The sequence below is a fragment of the Stigmatopora argus genome, chromosome 10 (genome assembly GCF_051989625.1).
Source record: "Stigmatopora argus isolate UIUO_Sarg chromosome 10, RoL_Sarg_1.0, whole genome shotgun sequence".
NCBI lineage: Eukaryota > Metazoa > Chordata > Actinopteri > Syngnathiformes > Syngnathidae > Stigmatopora > Stigmatopora argus.
Genome location: NC_135396.1, coordinates 13,687,501 through 13,708,610, shown reverse-complemented (window position 1 = coordinate 13,708,610; position 21,110 = coordinate 13,687,501). Strand labels below are relative to the sequence as shown.

General features: G+C 38.7%; 2 protein-coding genes across 3 annotated transcripts in view; one reads left to right on the top strand and one right to left on the bottom strand.

The window, feature by feature from the left end:
• Positions 1-1,439: 1,439 nt before the first annotated feature.
• Positions 1,440-14,909, bottom strand: daw1 (dynein assembly factor with WDR repeat domains 1). 2 transcript variants are annotated; one of them, XM_077611560.1, is made up of 13 exons: positions 14,835-14,909; positions 13,778-13,850; positions 12,285-12,429; positions 10,890-10,948; positions 10,695-10,817; positions 10,488-10,587; positions 9,257-9,364; positions 8,767-8,873; positions 8,575-8,677; positions 7,232-7,346; positions 6,835-6,911; positions 1,899-2,061; positions 1,440-1,736 (listed from the first exon to the last, which is right to left on the bottom strand). In XM_077611560.1, the coding sequence occupies exons 1-13, from the start codon at positions 14,872-14,874 to the stop codon at positions 1,702-1,704; spliced, it is 1,248 nt and encodes a 415-aa protein (XP_077467686.1). In that variant the 5' UTR covers positions 14,875-14,909; the 3' UTR covers positions 1,440-1,701. The 2 variants fall into 2 exon arrangements, with proteins under 2 accessions (XP_077467686.1, XP_077467687.1); XM_077611561.1 differs by lacking the exon at positions 9,257-9,364.
• A 946-nt stretch (positions 14,910-15,855) lies between these two features.
• slc19a3b (solute carrier family 19 member 3b) overlaps positions 15,856-21,110 on the top strand; it is a 6,450-nt gene continuing 1,195 nt past the window's right edge. Inside the window, exons 1-6 of the mRNA XM_077611757.1 lie at positions 15,856-16,005; positions 16,098-16,277; positions 16,382-16,547; positions 17,659-17,968; positions 18,084-18,235; positions 21,027-21,110. The exon at positions 21,027-21,110 is cut by the window's right edge and continues 109 nt beyond it. Of these exons, the coding sequence (XP_077467883.1) occupies positions 15,856-16,005; positions 16,098-16,277; positions 16,382-16,547; positions 17,659-17,968; positions 18,084-18,235; positions 21,027-21,110 (1,042 nt within the window). The remainder of the gene's footprint in view (positions 16,006-16,097; positions 16,278-16,381; positions 16,548-17,658; positions 17,969-18,083; positions 18,236-21,026) is intronic.

The window sequence follows — 21,110 nt, the reverse complement described above, 5'->3', positions numbered from 1 at the left end:
TTTGCCACCTGTTCCAGACTTTGTTGAATGGGTATCAACCATAAAATCCTAAATTAATGACTATTTGATAAAAAGAATAATTCATTGGTTTGAAGTATGAATATATATATATATATATATATATATATATATATATATATATATATATATAAATATATACATATATATATATAGTTTCTCAACTTAATTGATTATCATATACTCCTTTCCAAGATGGCGTCGTTCACGCGGGAGACAGTGGAAGTAGCTCTGTACACTTATGTTTTTCGTGATTTACAGCCCTTCTATCTTTTTTTTAATTGCATTTTAATATTTCTTAATACATTCCTTTTTACTTTACTTTGTACTTTATACTTTTTACTTTAATGTTTTTACAACTTTCTTTGTTCTGTTAGCCTGGCTTCTTTCTGCCAGTTCTTTTTTGCAACCATTCAGCCATGCCTAAGCTGTCATACACATGGGACTAGCTGTTACAATACGCAGCGGAAGGAGCAACACCTCGGTACCGCCGGGGATTCTGAGCTGGACAAAAGTGCCAGGAGAAGAGGCAACGCTTCTGATCAACCATTCCATCGTGGGATAAGATGGAAGAGCTGTCGACGCTTACCAGGCCGGAAGCGGAGTCGAGGAGTTCTGCTCTGCTGCTGTTGTCTTCAGCTCCAGACTACTGAGGAACTGTGCGGATAAGCTTGGAAGAGTGACTCTGCATATTCTCTACCTTGGTCACAGTCTGCAGAAGTTCCCCATCTTGTGGAAGACTTCCTGTGTGTGGTTCCAGTTTTTGTCCAACTTTACGTCTTTTGAGTCTGTATCCGTTTTAGCTACCGCACCCAAGATGGCGCCGTTCAAGTGGCAGCCGGCGGCGGTAGCTCCGTCCACTCTTGCTCGTTTTGTGTTTTTGCTGCTTTTCTGTCTTAATGATTGGATTTGGTGATTCTTAATGATCCCATTTGGCTTTTGGTTTGTTATTCTGTCTAATCACCCTCTTGCTATTGTCACAATGAAATTTCCCGAATACGGGATGATTAAAGTTATCCAATTATCCAATCCAATCTAATATTTGTGATGTTTAAATTTGAGGTGCCTATTAATTGAAATCTTTACATTTTTCTTACATTATAGTGGATGGTGATGGTTTGACCTGGCTCTTAGGCATTTAATTGTTTGCACAAAAAAGTGATATTCAATGAGCCACAGTAAAGCAAGATCAGTAATCAGAAAAAGGGCAATTTTGGGCTTATAACTGTACTCTGAGACCACACAAAACAGTCATCAAATCCTTGAGTACACAAATTAGTCTTAAGCCAAGTTGGAAATAGAAATGGCCCTTTTTCCGCACCACAATTCCAAGGTAAGCCTTGGAGGAAATCAGCTGTGTCGACTTTGGCATAGTAAAGAATAAAACAACAGGACGACCTTGGACACAAGTGTGGGGAATATCCTTCTTTGATTGTATATGAATATAAATCACAGAGAATAAGCTACGGTTTTGCAACAAGAATTTCAACCTAAAGAACACAAGGCTAAAAAATAAGTGTCAATCATTTGCATTAACGGTTCAATGTCAAACTGATACTGTCAACAATGCACGTCACTGAGATCCTCGTCAAACGAAGGCGTCTATGGCGGCATAAATGCATAACACCAACCCCATGTGGAGTGTAATAGTGACAAGTGGAAATGTATTGGCTCCCGGAAGGGTCAACACCAGATACGGCACGTGTTATCCTTGCTGCCTGCAGAAAAACACAAAGGAACAGGTGGCTGCACAGTTGGGACATGTGCAATTAACAATTTGTGACGGGCGAGCAAAGAGCTCAAGGCAACAGTCGCTATCAGACGCATTCACAGCATGGCTGCCAAATATAGGACACTTGTGGGTGTACTCAGTGCAGTACCTGTGATAACGGTGTCACCTTCGTAATTAAAGGCGCAGGAGAATATCTCATCAGTGTGGCCCTCCAGGACTTGGAGGCAGGCTCCGGACTGGACATCCCACAAACGAGCGTTCTTGTCTGAGCTAGCGGTTAAAACCCTGTTGCCTTGAGGACTGAAGCAGATCTAACACAGAAGACTCTCATTCAGTCACTCATTGTTATACTGAAGGAAACAATTCTAGCAGAGGTGTTTGAAAGGACAAAAGGAAGTGAGGAGTAGTTTATGAACCTTTTCACTATCCCATAGGAATTTAACTTTAAACGCTTAACAAGGATGAAGACTTATTTTTTCAGCAGAATATTTTGAAAATCACGCTTGAAGACAATTTCATTATACTGAATGTTTTTATTCTTATACCGTGGGGACAAGACAGAAGAGATGATTAAATAGTGTGACTCTAGATACCCATAAAAATAGAATATAGTGCATTAAAGAAATAAAAAGAGCACAAAGGATCAAAGGCTGACAGGAAATCGAAACTGAAGAAGGAATTGAAAAAGGGAGGCAAGAAATTAAGACTAAAGTGGTACCTCGATATACGAGTGCCCTGACATACGAGCAATTTGAGATACGAGTAAAATTTCAGGCAAATATTTATCTTGAGATACGAGAAAATGTTTGATATACGAGCATACAGCGGACGTGAGAGGCTGCTCATAAGAACATCATGGGCACTGTCTATCTCCCCGCAACTCCCTCGCGCAATGTCTCTCTAGTCGCAACTCCCTCGTGTAATGTCTCTACGAGCACTGGGCGGAGCGTTGCATTTTTTCAGTGTTTTTTTTCCCCGTTAGTCAGTGCGAAAGGCAGAGATTGTTCGCTACTACTTCCCGAGGCAAGTTGGCAAGTGGTCGTGCGTTATCTTATTGTGAGGACATTTGTGTGCATGATTTTGGGAATATTTTGAAGGGAAGACAAAAGTAAACAACCCTCGATAGGTTGCATCTGAAAGCCAGGGTGGAGGCGGAGCAAATAGAGCCAACCCGGGAGAAGAAAGGTAGAAAAATTTAAAACAAAATTAGAATTGTTTATTGTAAGGTTAGAGTAAACTTATTTTTGAGTGTGTCTGCATCGTAATCCAAGTTCATTCAACTGTGTTTATATTATGTTACGAGCGTGTTGCCGTGCAAAAAGTCTCCCCCCTCTCCCCCCCTCTGTCACTCTCTCCCCTCCGCGAAATCCATCTAATTTTAGAACTATTAAACACATTTTAGTACGATTAAACCACTAGTTATTTGTTACTTTGTTAATAGATGGTGAATTAGAACAAATAAAAATGTTTTTCCAATCAAATATCCTATTTTTGGTGTTTTTTCAGAGGTTTGGAACAAATTAATTTGTTTTTTATTCATTTCTATGGGAAACGTTCATTTGAGTTACCAGTAAATCGACATACGAGCTCAGTCCCGGAACAACTTAAGCTCATATCTCGAGGTACCACGGTATAGAACATGATTGGGATGCATTAGGTATCAGCAACAAGTAGGAAAAAGCAGATTAGGTTAAAAAGAAATAGGAAAATGTCAGTTAAAAAGCTGGTAGGAAAGGTGTCCTGTTGAAGAGAGATAAGAGTCATAATCCTCTGGATTGATCCTCCAGCTAGTCTATTTATAACTTAAAGATAAACAGCGAGACCTTTGTACACATAACACTCAAATGTTTGCACACGACAGCACTTAAGTGCATTCATTCACTTGTGTTGAAAAACAGCAACCACTATCGAGGCATTTGATCTTTCTGCTATATTTGTGAGCAAAAAGCCTAAGAGCTCAAAGGAGCCTTTTAGACATGATCCAAAGAAGAATTTACCCTTAAGAGCCCCATACAGAAGTGGTAAATAATTCGATATTAAGTGTGTACACCTTCATATATTATGAAGCCTTGTGAAACATTTTGAGTTTTAAGTGTGTATTATTTATTTTGTCGATATTAGACCTCTTCAAGACCCAATATAAGTGGTAATTTGTCATATATTCAATGAAAAGAAGCATGGTGAACAATGTTATTGTGCCGGTACGGGTAATATATAATATAAAAATATCTTGATTTCTGCCTGAGAAATACGTGTTGCAGTGGAGATAATTTGACAATGAAGATAACCCACTTGATCTCGCACTAGTTTGGTGGCCACCATGCTGCCCTATTGAAAATCAAAGGGTAACCAACTCCGGTCCTTGAGGGCACGTGTGCAGCCTGTTTTTCACGTCTCCCACCTCAAACTCACATGAATCAAATGATCAACTCCTCAGCAATACCTCCAGAAGCCTGATAAAAATCCTAGTTATTTGAGTCAGTGGTGGTGGAGAAAGAAGATATGCAAAACAGGATAGGTACCCTCGAGGAGTTGGTGACCCAATATAACTAGTGAGGAAGTTGTTAGCGTGTCGGCTTTACAGTTCTGAGCTCGAGGGTTTAATCCCAGGTGGGTTGCGACCTGCCTTAGTCGAGTTTGCATTGGTTTTCTCCCGGTAGTCCAGTTTCCTCCCACACCCACAAAACGTGCATGGTAGGCTGGTTAAACACTCTAAAGTGCCCCTGAGCATGAGTGTGATCGTGAATGGTTGTTTGTCTCCTTGTGCCCTGCAATTGGCTGGTCACCAATTCGGGGGGTGTCCCCCGCCTGGTGCCCTGAGTTGGTTAGGATAGGCTCCAGCTCCCCCCGCGGCCCTTGTAAGCATAATGAATGAATGAATATATATGGTGGCGCGAGTGGTTAGTGCGTCAGGCTCTCAGCTCTGGGGTCCTGGGTTCAGATCCAGGTCAAGTCCACCTGTGTGGAGTTTGCATGTTCTCCCCGGGCCTGCATGGGTATCCTCCGGGTACTCCGATTTCCTCCCACATTCCAAAAACATGCATGGTAGTCTGATTGGACACTCTAAATTGCCCCTAGGTATGAGTGTGAGTGTGCATAGTTGTCCGTCTCCTTGTTCCCTGCGATCGGCTGGCCACCGATCAAGGGTGTCCCCTGCCTCTGGCTTGCAATCAGCTGGGATAGGCTCCAGCACCCCCGCAACCTTAATGAGGATAAAGCGGTTCAGAAAATTATATATACAGTGGTACCTCGTCATACGACCGCTCGTCATACAAAATTCTCGTCTTACGAGGGAAATTTCGATCGAATAATTCGCCCGTCATGCGATCAAAATTTCGTGATGCGACCAAGCCAGGTCTTTTTTGCATATCTTTCTTGTATAACAATATCTGCAAGCACAGAACGAATAATTCAGACGAGTTTCTCATACGACCAGGAAACGCACAATGCACGGGCAAAAAGAGGGCTTTCTGGGTAATGAAGTATACTCGTGCACACAACACCCATAGGCAATGGCAACCTTTCTCAGAATAAAACTTCATTACCCACAATCAATACGTGGGTAAGCTCAACTATTGTATTTCCTGTTATTCTTTCTAAGGAAAGATGCTCCCACGATCGTTCTTTAAAGACTATTTCTCGTTGGCAAGTGGTCGTGCGTTATCCTATTGTGATGACATTTGTATGCGACATTATCGAAATATTTTGAAGGGTAGACAAAAACAAACAACTCTTGATGCGTTCGTTTTGAAGACTTCGGCGGAGCGGCCAGGTGGTGTCAACCCGTAGAACTACGTAAGGTAAAAAAGATTACAACAAATTTAGAATTTAGTTTTGTTTGATGTTACATTTAACGTTGAGTGTCTGTATATAGTTATCCAAGTTAATTTAAATTTGTTTGTTCGTTTACGAGTGCATTGTTGCGGTGGATAAAGCCCCCCCGAAGCTCGTATCTCGAGGTACCACTGTGTATATATACATATATATATATATATGTATATATATATATGTATATATATATATATATATATATATATATATATATATATATATATATATATATATACAGACACTCCTCAACTTACGAACGCAATTGGTTCCGAGCGATTGTTCATAAGTTGAATTTGTTTGTAAGTTGATTTAGTGCTATATTTTGTATTATAATTTATGTTTAAGGCCTATATAAGTATATTGAAGGTTTATATAAGTGCATTTGTATGTTTAAGGCTTGTATAAGTAACACGCATTGGTTTGTACTGAAAAAAAAAACATTTAATAAAATGGAGAGAATATGTACAGTACTGTAGAGAGAGAGATAGATTTATGTATTAGAAACTGGCCAAAAGAAGCGACCTAATGACGATTGCACAGTTTTCTTCTTTTTTTCATCATAAATGATGCAGTAGCACTGTATGGCATCATTCAATTGATTTGCAAACTTTGTGCAACGTTCAATATTTGGGTCCTGCTGCTCGATCTTTCTGTTTATAAATGGTACTGAATGTGCAACGCTCACCACTTTCTGACGCGCATCAAGCTTCGTTATTATTGCCACTCGTTTCAAATGAAATGGCTTTCCTCTTCCTTGCAACTCCCTCAATAGAAGCCTTTAGCTTTTTACCAACCATATTCAATATTGGATGCATGAGATATTTAATGATACAAATGAAAAAGGTTCTTTGCACACTGGAGATACATTCACGCACTTCCGCATTGCAACGAAGAAGGTAGATGCTGGGTGAGCTGAGCTCTCACAGCGCCAGGCGTCGGTATTAGCGGCGGAAAGAAGTACTACTCCGAAAAAGACGCGAAATACAAAATTGGACTTGCGAACATTTTTGGACTTAAACGCAATTTGCAGACATGTTCGTATGTACCGTTGTTCGTAAGTTGAATGTTCGTAAGTAGGGGAGCGTCTGTATATATATATATATATATATATATATATATATATATATATATATATATATATATATATATATATATATATATATATATATATATATATATATATATATATATATGTGTGTGTGTGTGTGTATATATAAACAGTCAAATGCTGTTTGTATTGCAGGTTCTCTTACTTTTGAGATCTCTCCCGTATGGCCCTCGAATGTCGTCAGACACTGGTGTGTGGATGCGCTGAACACTTTGGCTGTGCCTGGGAAAAACAGAGCTTCAACTGACAATGTCCATGCAATAAAGTGATAACTTGTTTTGTATTAAAGTAAAAGAGATGAGAGAAAAATCCTTGGTATCAGCAAATATTTACAACCACAGCAAATACTAAACAGGGACCATGAGTCAAAAGTTGCTTGGTCCAAAGAAAAGAGCAAAACAATAAAATAAAGAGAAGAGAAAGTGAATCTCACCAAAATGATTCCTATCTGCATTTTAATCACATCATTTCACCACATAGTGCACAGATAACAATAACAAACAAACAGACAAATAAAATGACACAAAAATGAAGGGTCTCACCATCAGCAGAGGCTGTAGCAATGAGTTGACCACGTGAATCAAAACAGACATCCAGGACCTCCTCTTTGTGTCCAACGAGCGTGGCCAAACAATTGCCACTGGCTGCATCCCACACCTGAAAAAAGAACATCACATTAATAAAATATGATGAATACAGACACAGTTAAACAATCAAAAGATGACAAAAGCAGAAATATAAGGAGTAAGTGATTTCATAGTATTGTTTACAATTTTGAAAAGGGACATAATTGTTTCTTACTAGCCTAATTTATCCTTAGAATTATTAAAGAAATAGGATTCAATTCTTTTGTCTTCCAGTTGTGAGGTTTGGGATTTAAGCCATAATTTGTTCGCTATTTTGACCTCTTTCCACATTCAAAAAACATGCAAGTTCGGTTCATGAAGATGTAAAATTCACCATTTCTAATGACAATGAGAGTGTGAATGTTTGATTACGTATGAACCCTGATTTACATAAAAAGACTCCTTACCCCCAAAACCCATTGTATCATCTAACTGCGCCTGTCAGGAGCGGCTCGTTTGTCCCTCCTGGCTTGCCGTTAGGTTAGAGCAGCTGCAAGTGATCCTTGATTACTTCCTGATGTGTGTATTTAAGCACCACGGAAGTGGTTAGACATTGTTGGATCGCCCTGCGTGACATTGCATACATCGCTGCAGAGGTACTGTTTCTCCATGCTCCGGTTTTGTTCCGTTTTGGGATGTACAAGTCCTTGTTATTTTGTAAAGCTTTTGAGTCATTAAAGTTACTGTCATGAGCTCAGTTCATCTCGCCTCCTCCTGCTTCCCCACTACTGGGTCCAAATCCCTTCGATCGCGCCACGACGTCTCGGCGCGATCGTAACAGCGCCGCATTTCATTCTGCTGTGATCTGCCTGAAACCGGATCGCATTTCACAATGCCTACAGCATATGTCTCTGCTCAGCTCTGCCAACTAGCGAACTTTGGACGCGTACGCGCAAAACGTAGATCATGCGGTAAGATGTGGACATAAAAATACTGGAAAACAAAATATTACGTCACTGAGGCCATTTAAAATAAATTATATTCTCGTGACGATCATTTCTGAAAACAAAAAATGCACAAATTCGACAATATAGAAAGATTGTTCTGTATTTTTGTTGGTAAGGATGGATCAGCACTGAGCGAACTTGAGTATATGGAACAACTCGTATTGAATACAATGGCGACATATTTTTCTGCGTCGGTCAGTGGGTTTTGGGGGTAAGATGGATTCCCACTCACTGAGATGGTGGAATGAGGAATCATTTGTCAACAATTATTTAAAAGTAGATTTTTTTTCTGTAATCACTCTTCTTTCTCACCTTTCCAGTTTTATCCATGGATGCTGTGACTATAAGTGAGCAATCCCAGTTAAATTGAACATTGCTGATCTCTGCTTTGTGGCCCATCAATGTGTAGACACGTCTGAGAACACAAAAGGAAAAAGCCAGGGTCAGGGGTGCCTTTTTGCACACAATGGTGCCTTATATGGTTTGGCAACAAGGATGTCTGACCTTCCTGAGGCAACATCCCAAATAATAACGGTGTGGTCAAAGGAGCCAGTGACAAGCTGATTGCCGATTGAATTGAAGCACAGGGAGAGAACCTCTGCATGATGACCCTTAACGCAAACAGAGAATTGAGATAAATTTCTTTGTGTGCCTCATACTTAATAACAAATAAATGTTGATTTTGTTTTTGCTTGAAATAAATGTATCTTTTAAAGTGTTTAATTGACTGGAGTCAGTAAGATTGATTGTTCTTCGGCATAGAAAGCCCAGCAAGTAGTTCTGTGTTTAGACATGCTAGCAGCACACATCACAAAAATGCCCCTCGAAAAGGTTTTAGTGCTTTCATATCAGACAATTATATTTAGATCATGAGTTGTGTGAGGTTAAGAGGGTCTCCTTGTTGGGGTCAAATGCTTCACAACAAAACAGGAGAATTGCATTGACGTTCTGTCTGCTCTACGCAAGGACAGCGAAAGGAAAAAAGATGACTCACAGTGAGAGTGGCCACCTCCCACCCACTCTTCACTTCCCACAGCTTGGCGGTGGCATCCATGCTGCCTGTGGCCACAAGTGTACTCTGAGGGTTGAATGCCAGACACACCTACGCAAAAATACATTTTTTTCTGGTCATAATTACAGTTGTAACCATGGGCAAATGTTTACCAGATTTTGCTGTCTCTAATTGAGTGTCACAGAAGAGTGATCAAACTGGTAGCAACAGCTATGGTATGTCACTTGCCTATGGTCTTTTTAAATACAGTGGTACCTCAACATACGAGTGCCCCGACATATGAGCAATTTGAGATACGAGTAAAATTTTGAGCAAATATTTTATCTTGAGATACGAGACAAATTTTGATATACGAACAGACAGGCTGCTCATAAGAACATCATGGGCACTGTCTCTCTCCCTGCAACTCCCTCGTGTAATGTCTCTGGTCGCACCTCCCTTGTGTAATGTCTCTACGAGCACTGGGCGGAGCGTTGCATTTTTTTCAGTGGTTTTGTTTCCCATTAGTCAGTGCGAATGGCGTATATACTACTTCTCGTTGGCAAGTGGCCGTGCGTTATCCTATTGTGAGGACATTTGCATGCATCCTTTTGGGAATATTTTGACGGGAAGACAAAAGCAAACAACCCTCGATAGGTTGCATCTGAAAGTCAGGGTGGAAGCGGGGCAAATACAGCCACCCGAGAGAAGAAAGGTATCAAAATTTAAAACAAAATTTAGTGTAAGGTTAGATTAATTATTTTTGAGTGTCTGCATCGTAATCCAAGTTCATTTAAATGTTTATGTTATGTTACGAGCGTGTTGCCATGCAAAAAGTCCCCCCCCCTCTCTGTCCACCTCTCTCCCCTCTGTGAAATCCGTCTAATTTTAATAATATTAAACACATTTTAGTGCTATTAAACCACTAGTTACTTGTTACTTTTTTAATAGATGGCAAATTAGAACAAATACAAATGTTTTTCCAATCCAATATCCTGTTTTTAGTGTTTTTTCAGAGGGTTGGAACGAATTAATTTGTTTTTAGTTCATTTCTATGGGAAACATTCGTTTGAGTTACGAAAAAATCGATATACGAGCTCAGTCCCGGCACGCATTAAGCTCGTATCTTGAGGTATCACTGTACACTTCAAGCTAGATGAAAGGTGTTATACTATCCAAGTATATATACTAACAGCATTGGAAACAATTCAAAACCAAACATTATAGGACTCACTATTTCAGACATGTGCCCCCGAAATGTGTGGAAGCATTTGCCCGTCTCAGCACACCACAGCTTACAGGTCTTATCAAAAGAACCAGTGGCAATCTTGTTTCTAAATTGCATGGAGATAAAATAGCACTTAAATGTTGAAGGCCTTTAGAAGAGCTAAAAATAATGACTTTCCTCAAATAATGTGCTATAACGGCTCATTGACATTACCCAAAGGGGTTGTTGAATGCAATCGCATACACCACGTTTCTGTGACCCTCCAGTGTGTGTAGCTCAGTGCCTGAGGCGGTGTCCCAAATACGACACGTTCTGTCATAGCTCCCAGTTAGAAACCTGCAGAGTGAACAAGATGACGATAGTAACACACGAGAGGTTTTCATGAAGTGGCAGAATTTTTTACAGCACCTTGACCCGGATTTGTCAAATGCAACATTAGTCAGAGGGAGTATGTGTGCCTTCAGCTCCTGTAAAAAATAAATAAATAACTTTTTTTCAAATGAAATCATTTGCTCATGCCACTTGAAGGTTCAATCTCCATACACAATAGAATGAAAAAGTTTGGAACAACTGAGAATATTAATTATTTTTATTTATAAATCATTGGGTCAGCAACTTTACTTTGATTCATCAAACAAACTGATTGACAAGGGAACATTTCAGAAATGAAACTAGGTTAAAAAACTAAAAGAAGTTGCCTAGAACCAAATTACATAAATGCAAAGATTTTTTCACCCTTATCTTTTAGTTGATTTGGATTCAATTAACTTATTAGCTCTAATGAATTGGAAACCAAAATTGGCATGTTAGGTTATCAAGCAAAGAAAGGTGTATATAATCATAATAAAATATATTTAAGATGGTTGATTGCATGTTGTCTTTAAAGTGAAGAATGGCAATACGGGGGTCTCAGAACACCTCTCAAATGAGATGGATGAAAAGATTGTTCAAAATTGACACGAGGTGGGGGACACCCTGAATTGGTGGCCAGCCAATCGTAGGGCACAAGGAGACGGACAACCATTCACGTTCACACTCATACCGAGTGGCGATTTAGAGTGTTCACCCAGCCTATCATGTATGTTTTTGGAATGTGGGAGGAAACCGGAGTAACCGAAGAAAACCCACGCATACAACATGCAAACTCCACACAGGAGGACCGACCTGGGCTCAAACCCAAGACTCCAGACCTGTGAGGCCGAGACACTAACCACTCATCCACCGGTATTTTATAAAATAAATACAAGAACAAATAAAGCACCAACATAATAACATATGAAAGAAGGCAAAAAGTTCAAGCCAAGTGCAAAAAGATAATTTAAGAAATATGTGCTTAGCTCAGTGAGGGAGTTTAGTTTAGTTTAAATGTGTAGTCAATGACCATCATCTATTTAGATTTAGCGATGATCGAAGTGTTATAGCCAGAGTGGGATGTGCGCAGGGGAGGGGAAGGGTCTGCAAAAGTCAAAAAATATATGTCATGTATGTGTGCGGCCTGGCACACCGCGATAAAATATGTTGTTCCTGTACCCAGTTTCTTTATTGACCATAAAAGCATGTCAGACTGGAAAATCAAGCGAGTCACTGTGACCAATTATCAAAGGTTTCTCATTCTACTGAATGGTTACCGTGTGTGTATACCGCTGCAGCTCGACACCTAGCACAACATTTCTGATAGTGCTGACACAGTAGTGATGTAAAATAATGCACAAATAATAATAATAATTCCCGTATACATTAAAGCCAAGTATTTTGTAAACCTGTGGAGGCACAGTGTTGCGACAGACGGTCAGATGGACTAACCTTTGAAAAAACAAACCTGTCGTGGTCCTTTTGGCTCTGTTTCTGTTGGAGTCGAATGATGAGCTTTTTTACTTGCTCAGTTCGGGATTCTGTAATGAGAGGCTCAGATTGCATGATATCTTTCACTAACTCATCTGGGTTGGTTCTGAATGGGAAAAAAAGAAAGTTACAGCATATGAGTATAAATATATTTATAAATAGATGAATAATTAAATACATAAAAAACAAAACTTGCAGGTCAACTTATACATATATATATATATATATATATATATATATATATATATATATATATATATATATATATATATATATATATGTATATGTATATGTATGTGTATATATATATATATATGTATATGTATGTGTATATATATATATATATATGTATGTGTATATATATATGTATATGTATGTGTATATATATATATATGTATATGTATGTGTATATATGTATGTGTGTATATGTATATATATAATTCATGTTTACAAATATATATGTATGTGTATATATGTATATGTATGTGTGTATATGTATATATATAATTCATGTTTATAAATAAATATAAATATATATATATATATAAAAGTCGCAGTCAATAGTAAAACTATGGTTGCCAATAAATAAATCAAAAACAATTTTGTGTACAGTACAACTATTTTCGGTCATTTTTTAAGAGTATCTGTAGCCTACAGTTTTTTTTTTTTTTTGCAGTTTTGTTTTTACAGTTAAACTTGTATGTCAACCCCTTGAAGTTAAGATATATTGCTTTCTTACAGCAACATTTTTTCTTCTATTACTATTCTATTTGCTCTTTTACTCAATGTAACACGTGGAAATTCAATTAAATAATTCTAAAAATTACATTGCATTGTATTTTTGTTGTTTTTGCATATACTGGTTTGTTTTGAATAAATTCCCCAAGACAGGTGTTTTTTTAATCTGATTTGACACCAATTGGAACAGAAATATTGTACCCAGAATGCACTTTGTAGCACATCTGAAAAGTTGTACTTTGACACTGATTCTGTTTGGAAAACATGTATTATAAATTTTAATAATGAACACACAGCCAATTATTATTTTTACTGTAGATATTCGAACAAAAATAATGGAACTGTTTTTACCTTTTCTTAGAAAAACTACATCTACATCATCACCTCATGGTAATTGGCAAAACAGCAATTATTCTTCTACAATGTGTCTCTCACTGTTGATTTTTTTCTGGTAATAGTATAAAAATATAAATTGAATAAACATATTTTGGACGCTAGGATGTAATTTAGGCTTGATTTTATTGAAATGGGCGGGTCAAATGGTATGATTGGCCTGGACATCTTTTTCCATCTGGTAGCCCTGCCCATAGAACTATTCCTCACAACTTGTTCATAACTATTTTAACGGAGCAATTTTGCTGTATCTTAATGCTACCTATATTTTTATAGGCTATATACCATTATATAATGTATAGCATAATGAACAATGCACGTACTCCACTGTCAAATCCAAAAGGTCGATTGATTTGGTCCGCAAAAGGCCTCCTTTATCATATTCCAAGATAATACCTGATGAGAGAAAAAAGTACCGTAATTACTCGAATATAACGCGCACTCGAAAATAACACGCAGGTATAACTTTGGGCCAAAAAAATCTGGAAAAACGCAGTACTCGAATATAGTGCGCACCTAAAATTTCCCGCTGACGAAAATCAGAAATCTTACCTTTTTTTCTTCGTTTCACGATTGTTTTGTTCAAACAAATTTATTCATTAGAATCCTTCAAATGAAAAGTTCCTCTCTCTCTTTGTCTGTCCTCTCATACATCTCTTCGTTGAGAATCCTATCAACGTCCACGCTTCCTTCATCCACTTCCTCTTCCTCCCACAACACATCATCCGATTGGCTTTACGAGATGACGTAAAATCCGTGCGTCAAAGTGAGTTTGACAATGCTTTTTTCGATCGAAAATTTGTAATTTATTTTAGTTATTGATTATAACACTGAACTGAGAGAGGGTGAACTGAGATGGGTACGAGGCTAGAGGGGGGCAGTGGTGGTCTCGGCTTCACGAGATGACGTAAAATCCGTGCGTCGGCTCTACGAGATGACGTAAAATCCGTGCGTCAAAGTGAGTTTGACAATGCTTTTTTCGATCGAAAATTTGTAATTTATTTTATTCAATTCAATTTTAATTCAATTTATTTGGCAAGAAAAAGCACCAGGCTAAGGGCCTGTAACAAGACACACAAAAAAAATAAAATAAAATAAAAAATAAAAAAAATTAAAAAAAAAAAAAAAAATTTAGTTTTTGATTATAACACGCACCCCCAACTATTGGAATTAATTATTTTGCAAAAACCTGCGTGTTATATTCGAGTAATTACGGTAGTTAGAGATGGAACGCTATAAGCACAGCTTTAGTTTGGATGGCACTGGATTTGGCAATACTAGTCTGGCATTGTATCCATTAATAGACTAATATTCTTCTATTTCACTATAACATTCTACTAACAGAAGTACATAATGTTTAGGGTAAAGGATTTGTCTTACCGGGTGGGTAATATCTGAGAAGAAAACGTTTGAGCCTCATTTTGCAACAGCAAGCCAACTACCTGTCAACAAATCGTTGCTACGGTAACAGCTGGAGGGGGAGTATATATGTTAAAGACGCATGCTCAGTTAGAAAAAAATCCCCCCACTCCAAATCAATGGTGTTGTAAAGAAGCCTAACCGGACCAACAACCCATGTCAACCCTTGATATTGCAAGTGACTGTTCTTGGTTATTTAAACAACAACAACAACAATAACAACAACAACAACAACAACAACAACAACAACAACACAACAACAACATCATGGAATCCAATATTACATTTTTTTTAAGGGTAGCATGCATGACTCATATTCTGGGCACCAGCTTTTTATTTATCATTTAATTTCTATTACATTAAAAAAATTGAATGATAAATGAATAAAATTGGGCGGCCCGGTGGACAAGTGGTTAGCGCGTCAGCATCACAGTTCTGAGGTTGAGGGTTCGATCCCAGGTGGGTGCTCACTATGTGGAGTTTGCATGTTCTCCCTGGGTTTTTCTGGGTTTTCTCCGGGTACTCCGGTTTCCTCCCACATCCCAAAAACACACAGGATAGGCTGGTTGAACACTCTAAAATGCCCCTAGATATGAGTGTTAGCGGGAATGGTTGTCCTTCTCCGATTGGCTGGCCACCAGTTCAGGGTGTCCCCTGCCTGATGCCCAGCCGAGATAGGCTCAAGCACCCCCCGCGACCCTTGTGAGTATAACCGGTTCAGACAATGAATGAATGCTTCATGCATGCCGTCACTCCAGAAGTGGTGTATAGTCTGCACTGATATCATTTCTGTCTCAGAGGTGAAAGTCTAAACTCATAAATCATGAAACGGGCACATCTAACCCATTGCATTATTATACATAGTGGTGAATAATAACTAACCGGATCAGCTCCATTACTTTTAGGGTATGTGTGAAAGAGAAATGCCCATTAGAGTTCTTTAGAAGTAGTAGGAAAACATTTTTAACTGGTGAGGAAAAACATGGACTACTGGGGCAAGCTAAAGTCGTCCGACTGGGCTTTTCCAACAGTGGTTCTGTCACTTTATGGGTTTTTTGCCAACTGTCGAATTGCAGAGCCTTTCCTCACGCCTTACTTAATTGGACCTTATAAGAACATCTCAGAAGAAGTGGTAAGTTTATCACATTCAACAAAAGAGTATTTACTTATATATGCAAATTTTTAAGCAACCATGTTCCATTTTTGCATATTGTTTTCTCCTAGGTGACCAATTATCTATATCCCATATGGACATACTCCTACCTGGCCTTTCTTTTCCCTGTTTTTCTCCTGACTGACTTTTTGAGACACAAACCACTTATTGTGGTGCAGGGATTATTTCTTGTCTCCAACTATGTCCTGCTTTGCTTTGCCCCAGGACTGATTGCCATGGTCTTTCTTGAGGTATGAAAAGGTGTGAGAACACATGATGATTCACAAGAATTTAAAGACTACGATTGCAGTAATGAGTAATCAACCGGTCATTTTGAAATGGCTTTGTTTTACAGATTCATTTTGCCGTCGTAACTGCTACAGAGGTGGCATACTTCTCCTATATATACAGCGTAATTCCCATTAAGAATTACCAAAGAGCCACGGGTTACCTTCGCAGCGCCATGCTTTTTGGGTACACATTTGGTGCCGGCCTGGGCCAAATTTTCGTCTCCTCAGCAGGTGATGTTGCAAATCTCCTGATAGTGACCAAGTAAAAGAGATTAGATTACCATATTTTTCAAACCATAAATCGTTCTTTTTTTTGATAGTTTGGCTGGGCTTGCGACTCATAGTCAAGTGCAACTTAAATGTCCTTTATTTACTTATTTCACTGTGACCGTCAACAGTTTGTTATGTGGTGTTTTTTAGGCTATAATTATCAAAAAAAGAGGAAAACTGTTAATAGGTCAGATTAATAGTTGCCTATTGTGTCTGGTATTGTCTTTTTAATATTTCTTTAATTTATAATGTTTGTTCTTGGTTAGTGATGTATTAACAAACTGCCTACAAAATGCAATATATACTCCAGTATGACTTAGTTTATACAGTCGTACCTCTACTTACGAAAATAATTGGTTCCAGAACTTATTTCATAACTTGGATTCTGTAATTTGTTTCACGGTCCTCAAAAAAAAACTATGATATACGTGTGTATATATATATATATATATATACATAATAATATATACCGTATTTTCACGACTATAAGGCGCACATAAAAGTCTTAAATTTTCTCCAAAATAGACAGCTAGATGTTGGCGTCAACAGAGCATTCAAAGCTAGACTGCGAACTATATATATATATATATATATATATATATATATATATATATATATATATATATATATATATATATATATATGGATGAATATCGAACCGCAACATGAGATTATGGCTACGTGAGTCGTATGTCAAGCGATCGGATGGCTTTTTTCACAGCTCGCCGTCACTTTTGTGACCAAGTCACGAAAATGAAATGATGTGAGTACATTGTAAAATGGCTAAATAAAGTACAACAGAACTCGGTTTTGCTTCCGTTGCCTTTTTAAAAAATGTGTTTTTATCGTGTGGGTGTAGCGTGCATGTTTAAGCCGGTGTATGTTTTGCCATGTCTGGCTGCGTCTATAAAAACGGTGCGTCCTCTGTGTGTTTAAAATACAGAAATAGCACTCGTTACTGACACTGCGGCTAAAAATACGATGTGCTGTATAGTCGTGAAAATACGGTACATATATATATATATATATATATATATACATGCAGTATGAAAGAAGGAATTCTAATCAATAGGGCTGAACTACTTCTATATCAATGCCATCACCTTGGGCGTTGTAAGTGTGGCTTTTCTCATCTCCTTCTGGTTGCCGAGGCCTCAGAGGAGCATGTTCTTCAAAGGGAGAGAGTCTGCAGCTCTAGGCCAACAATCCCAGCAGGAGGTGCCTGAGAAAACGGGCAGACCTGATGAAACGGGTGTGGGAGACGCTAGCTCCAGGAAACAGAAGATGGAGCGTAATGACAACGCTGGTTGCTACAACAGGAAAAATGTGCTCAGTGCGGGTCATTTACTTTGGCAAAGCTTCAGGGAGTCCTACTCATCCAGGCATTTTCTTCCGTCCTTACATGCATGCACGTCATTGAACAAATTCCAACTGATATATTTTACTTTACTTAATATTATAAATGATCATATTTTTGTCTTAATGATCCACATGCAGGCATTTGATCTATTGGTCTGGCTGGTGGGCCCTGGCCACAGCTGGATATACACAGATTCTCAACTACATCCAACTAATGTGGGACCATATTGAGCCATCTGCCACATCATCCGTTTACAATGGTGGTGTAGAAGCTGCATGTTCTCTTGTTGGTAAGACTTTAATTTTTTAATGTGTTTGTCTTCTGTAAAACAATATTATACAGGCTTAACTGTCTGTGTACATGAACGATTAAGTCCTCAGGCCACTGCTTAAAATACTTTGTGGTAAAAGTGAGATGAATAACATTTGTTCCGATGTTAATGTGGCCGATAACCTGGACCTTGTTGTCCTGAGTAATAATTGGGTGACTTACTGAATGAGAGTTGCCTTGTGCTTGGGAAGCTCTCATTGGACAATTTCTTGTTGAGTTTGATGAGTCATAAAAATGTCATGAAAACCCTACTGGATATCCGAACTTTAACAGGGGGGCAACAAGAGAACATATAAATTGTATTGGCTGTGAATGACTGAAGCCTGCCTTCCTAGTTAAAATGGATTGGATGCTGATTTCTATGTTATTGCTTGATTGTAATGCACTACAAACAAATGCGAAGAATTTAGAAACATTTAACATAATTTATAAACATCTTTACCTTCCACAATATCATCAGAGGTTTCAGAGAATTACTCAACGTAGGACCGAAAACCAACATTGAATACCCCTAAACTTTGATCCTTAAGGCAGCACATTAATCAAAAAATGATAGCAATGTGTAAAGGACATTACAACATGGGTTCAGGAACATTTCAGGAAACTAATGTCGGTAAATCGTATTCGGGGCTAAATCTGTAACACTAAATTAAAACTCTACAATGCAAAGCAACTCCTATTTATCAACAACCATAAAGGTCGCCTGCTTCTCTTGGCCTGAGCTCATCTAAGATGGACTGATGCCAAGTGAAAAATGTTCCGTGGACTGACGAATCCAGATTTATAATTGTTTTTGGAAATTGTGCACGTTGCATCCTCTGGGCCAAGTAGGAAAAAACACAACTGGACTGTTGAAGGCACAAGGTTCAAAAGCCAGAAACTGTGATAGTATGAAGCAGTTTTAGTCCCAATGCCATGAGTAACTTACACGTCTGTGAAGGTACCATTAATGCCGGTATAACATTTTTGGAGTGATATAGTATATGCTGCGATTCAAGCATTGTCCTTGTCATGTTTATTTCAGCGTGACAATGCCAAACCACATTCCAAACAACAGTGTGGGTTGGATTGGATTGGATAACTTTATTCATCCCGTATTCGGGAAATTTCATTGTGACAGTAGCAAGAAAAGGCATAGTTATAAGTTAGACAGTACAGTCGCAAAGGTCGCAGAACAACAAAGCAAAAGCACAAAGTACAAAGCAAATCAAAGTAAATGGGATCATTAAGAATCACCAAATCAAATCATTAAGACAGAAAAGCAGCAAAAACACAAAACGAGCAAGAGTGGACGGAGCTACCGCCACCGGCTGCCACTTGAACGGCGCCATTTTGGTTGCGGTAGCAAAAACGGATTCAGACTCAAAAGACGTAAAGTTGGACAAAAACTGGAACCACACGCAGAAAGTCTTCCACAAGATGGGGAACTTCTGCAGACTGTGACCGAGGTAGAGAATATGCAGAGTCACTCTTCCAAGCTTATCCGCACAGTTCCTCAGTAGTCTGGAGCTGAAGACAACAGTAGCAGAGTAGAACCGCTCGACTCCGTTTCCGGCCTGGTAACCGCCGACAGCTCTTCCATCTTATCCTATGATGGAATGGTTGGTCAGAAGCATTGCCTCTTCTCCCGGCACTTTTGTCCAGCTCCGAATCTCCAGCGGCACCGAGGTGTTGCTCCTTCTGCTGCGTATTGTAACAGCTAATCCCATGTGTATTACAGCGTAGGCATGGCTGAATGGTTCCAAAAAAGAAGTGGCAGAAAGAAGCCAGGCTAACAGAACAAGGAAACTTATAAAAACATTAAAGTAAAAAGTATAAAGTACAAAGTAAAGTAAAAAGGAATGTATTAAGAAATATTAAAATGTAATTTTAAAAAAAGATAGAAGGGCTGTAAAACACGAAAAACATAAGTGTACAGAGCTACTGCCACTGGTTGCCGCGTGAATGGTGCCATCTTGGAAAAAAAAAATTGTAGACAAGTTCAGGTACTAGACTGGCCAGCCTTGAGTACAGATAAAGCGTAAAATACGACATTGGGGACACCCGGACTCTTAAACGGCTGAAGGTCTATATTGGTGAAGAATGTGGAAAAAACATCTAACTGCAGCGTTTCAACAAATTGGTGTTTTCAGTTTCCAAACCAAGCAATTTGCTTGGTGCTGTGATGTAACACAGTTGTAAACATGGCCCTGTTCGAGCTCTGGGTTCGATCCTAGGTCGGTCCTTGCGTGGGTTTTCTTCGGGTACTCCAGTTTCTTCCCACATTCCAAAAACATGCATGGTAGGCTGGCTGAAAACTCTAAATTGCCCCTAGGTATGAGTGTGAGCATAAATGGCATTCCGTCTCCTTGTGCCCTGCGATTGGCTGGCCATCAATTCAGGGTGTACCCCGCCTCGTGCCCGAAGTCAGCTGGGATAGGCTCCAACACCCCCTGTGACCCTTGTAAGGATAAGCGGTTCAGAAAATGAATGAAAAGGATTATTTGCAGAATACAATCATGTTCATCACTTTGAATATAAAATGTTTTATCTTTGTAGTGTATTCAGTTAAATATACAGTAGGTTAAAATAAACATTGTTTGCAAATGATTGTATATTCTACTTGAGTTGATTTAATACAATGTCCCAACTTTATTGGAATTGGGTTAAGAAATTGTATTGATTAATAAAGGTTTTGGGTCATATTAATAGTAATGGAGTTAATTAATGGAACATTTCTTGAAATAATGAATTGTGTTTTTGTGAGGCAGGTGCTGCTGCAGCTTTCTCAGTGGGTTATGTCAAGGTGAACTGGTCTGTGTGGGGAGAGCTGGCATTAGGCTTGTTTTCAGCCA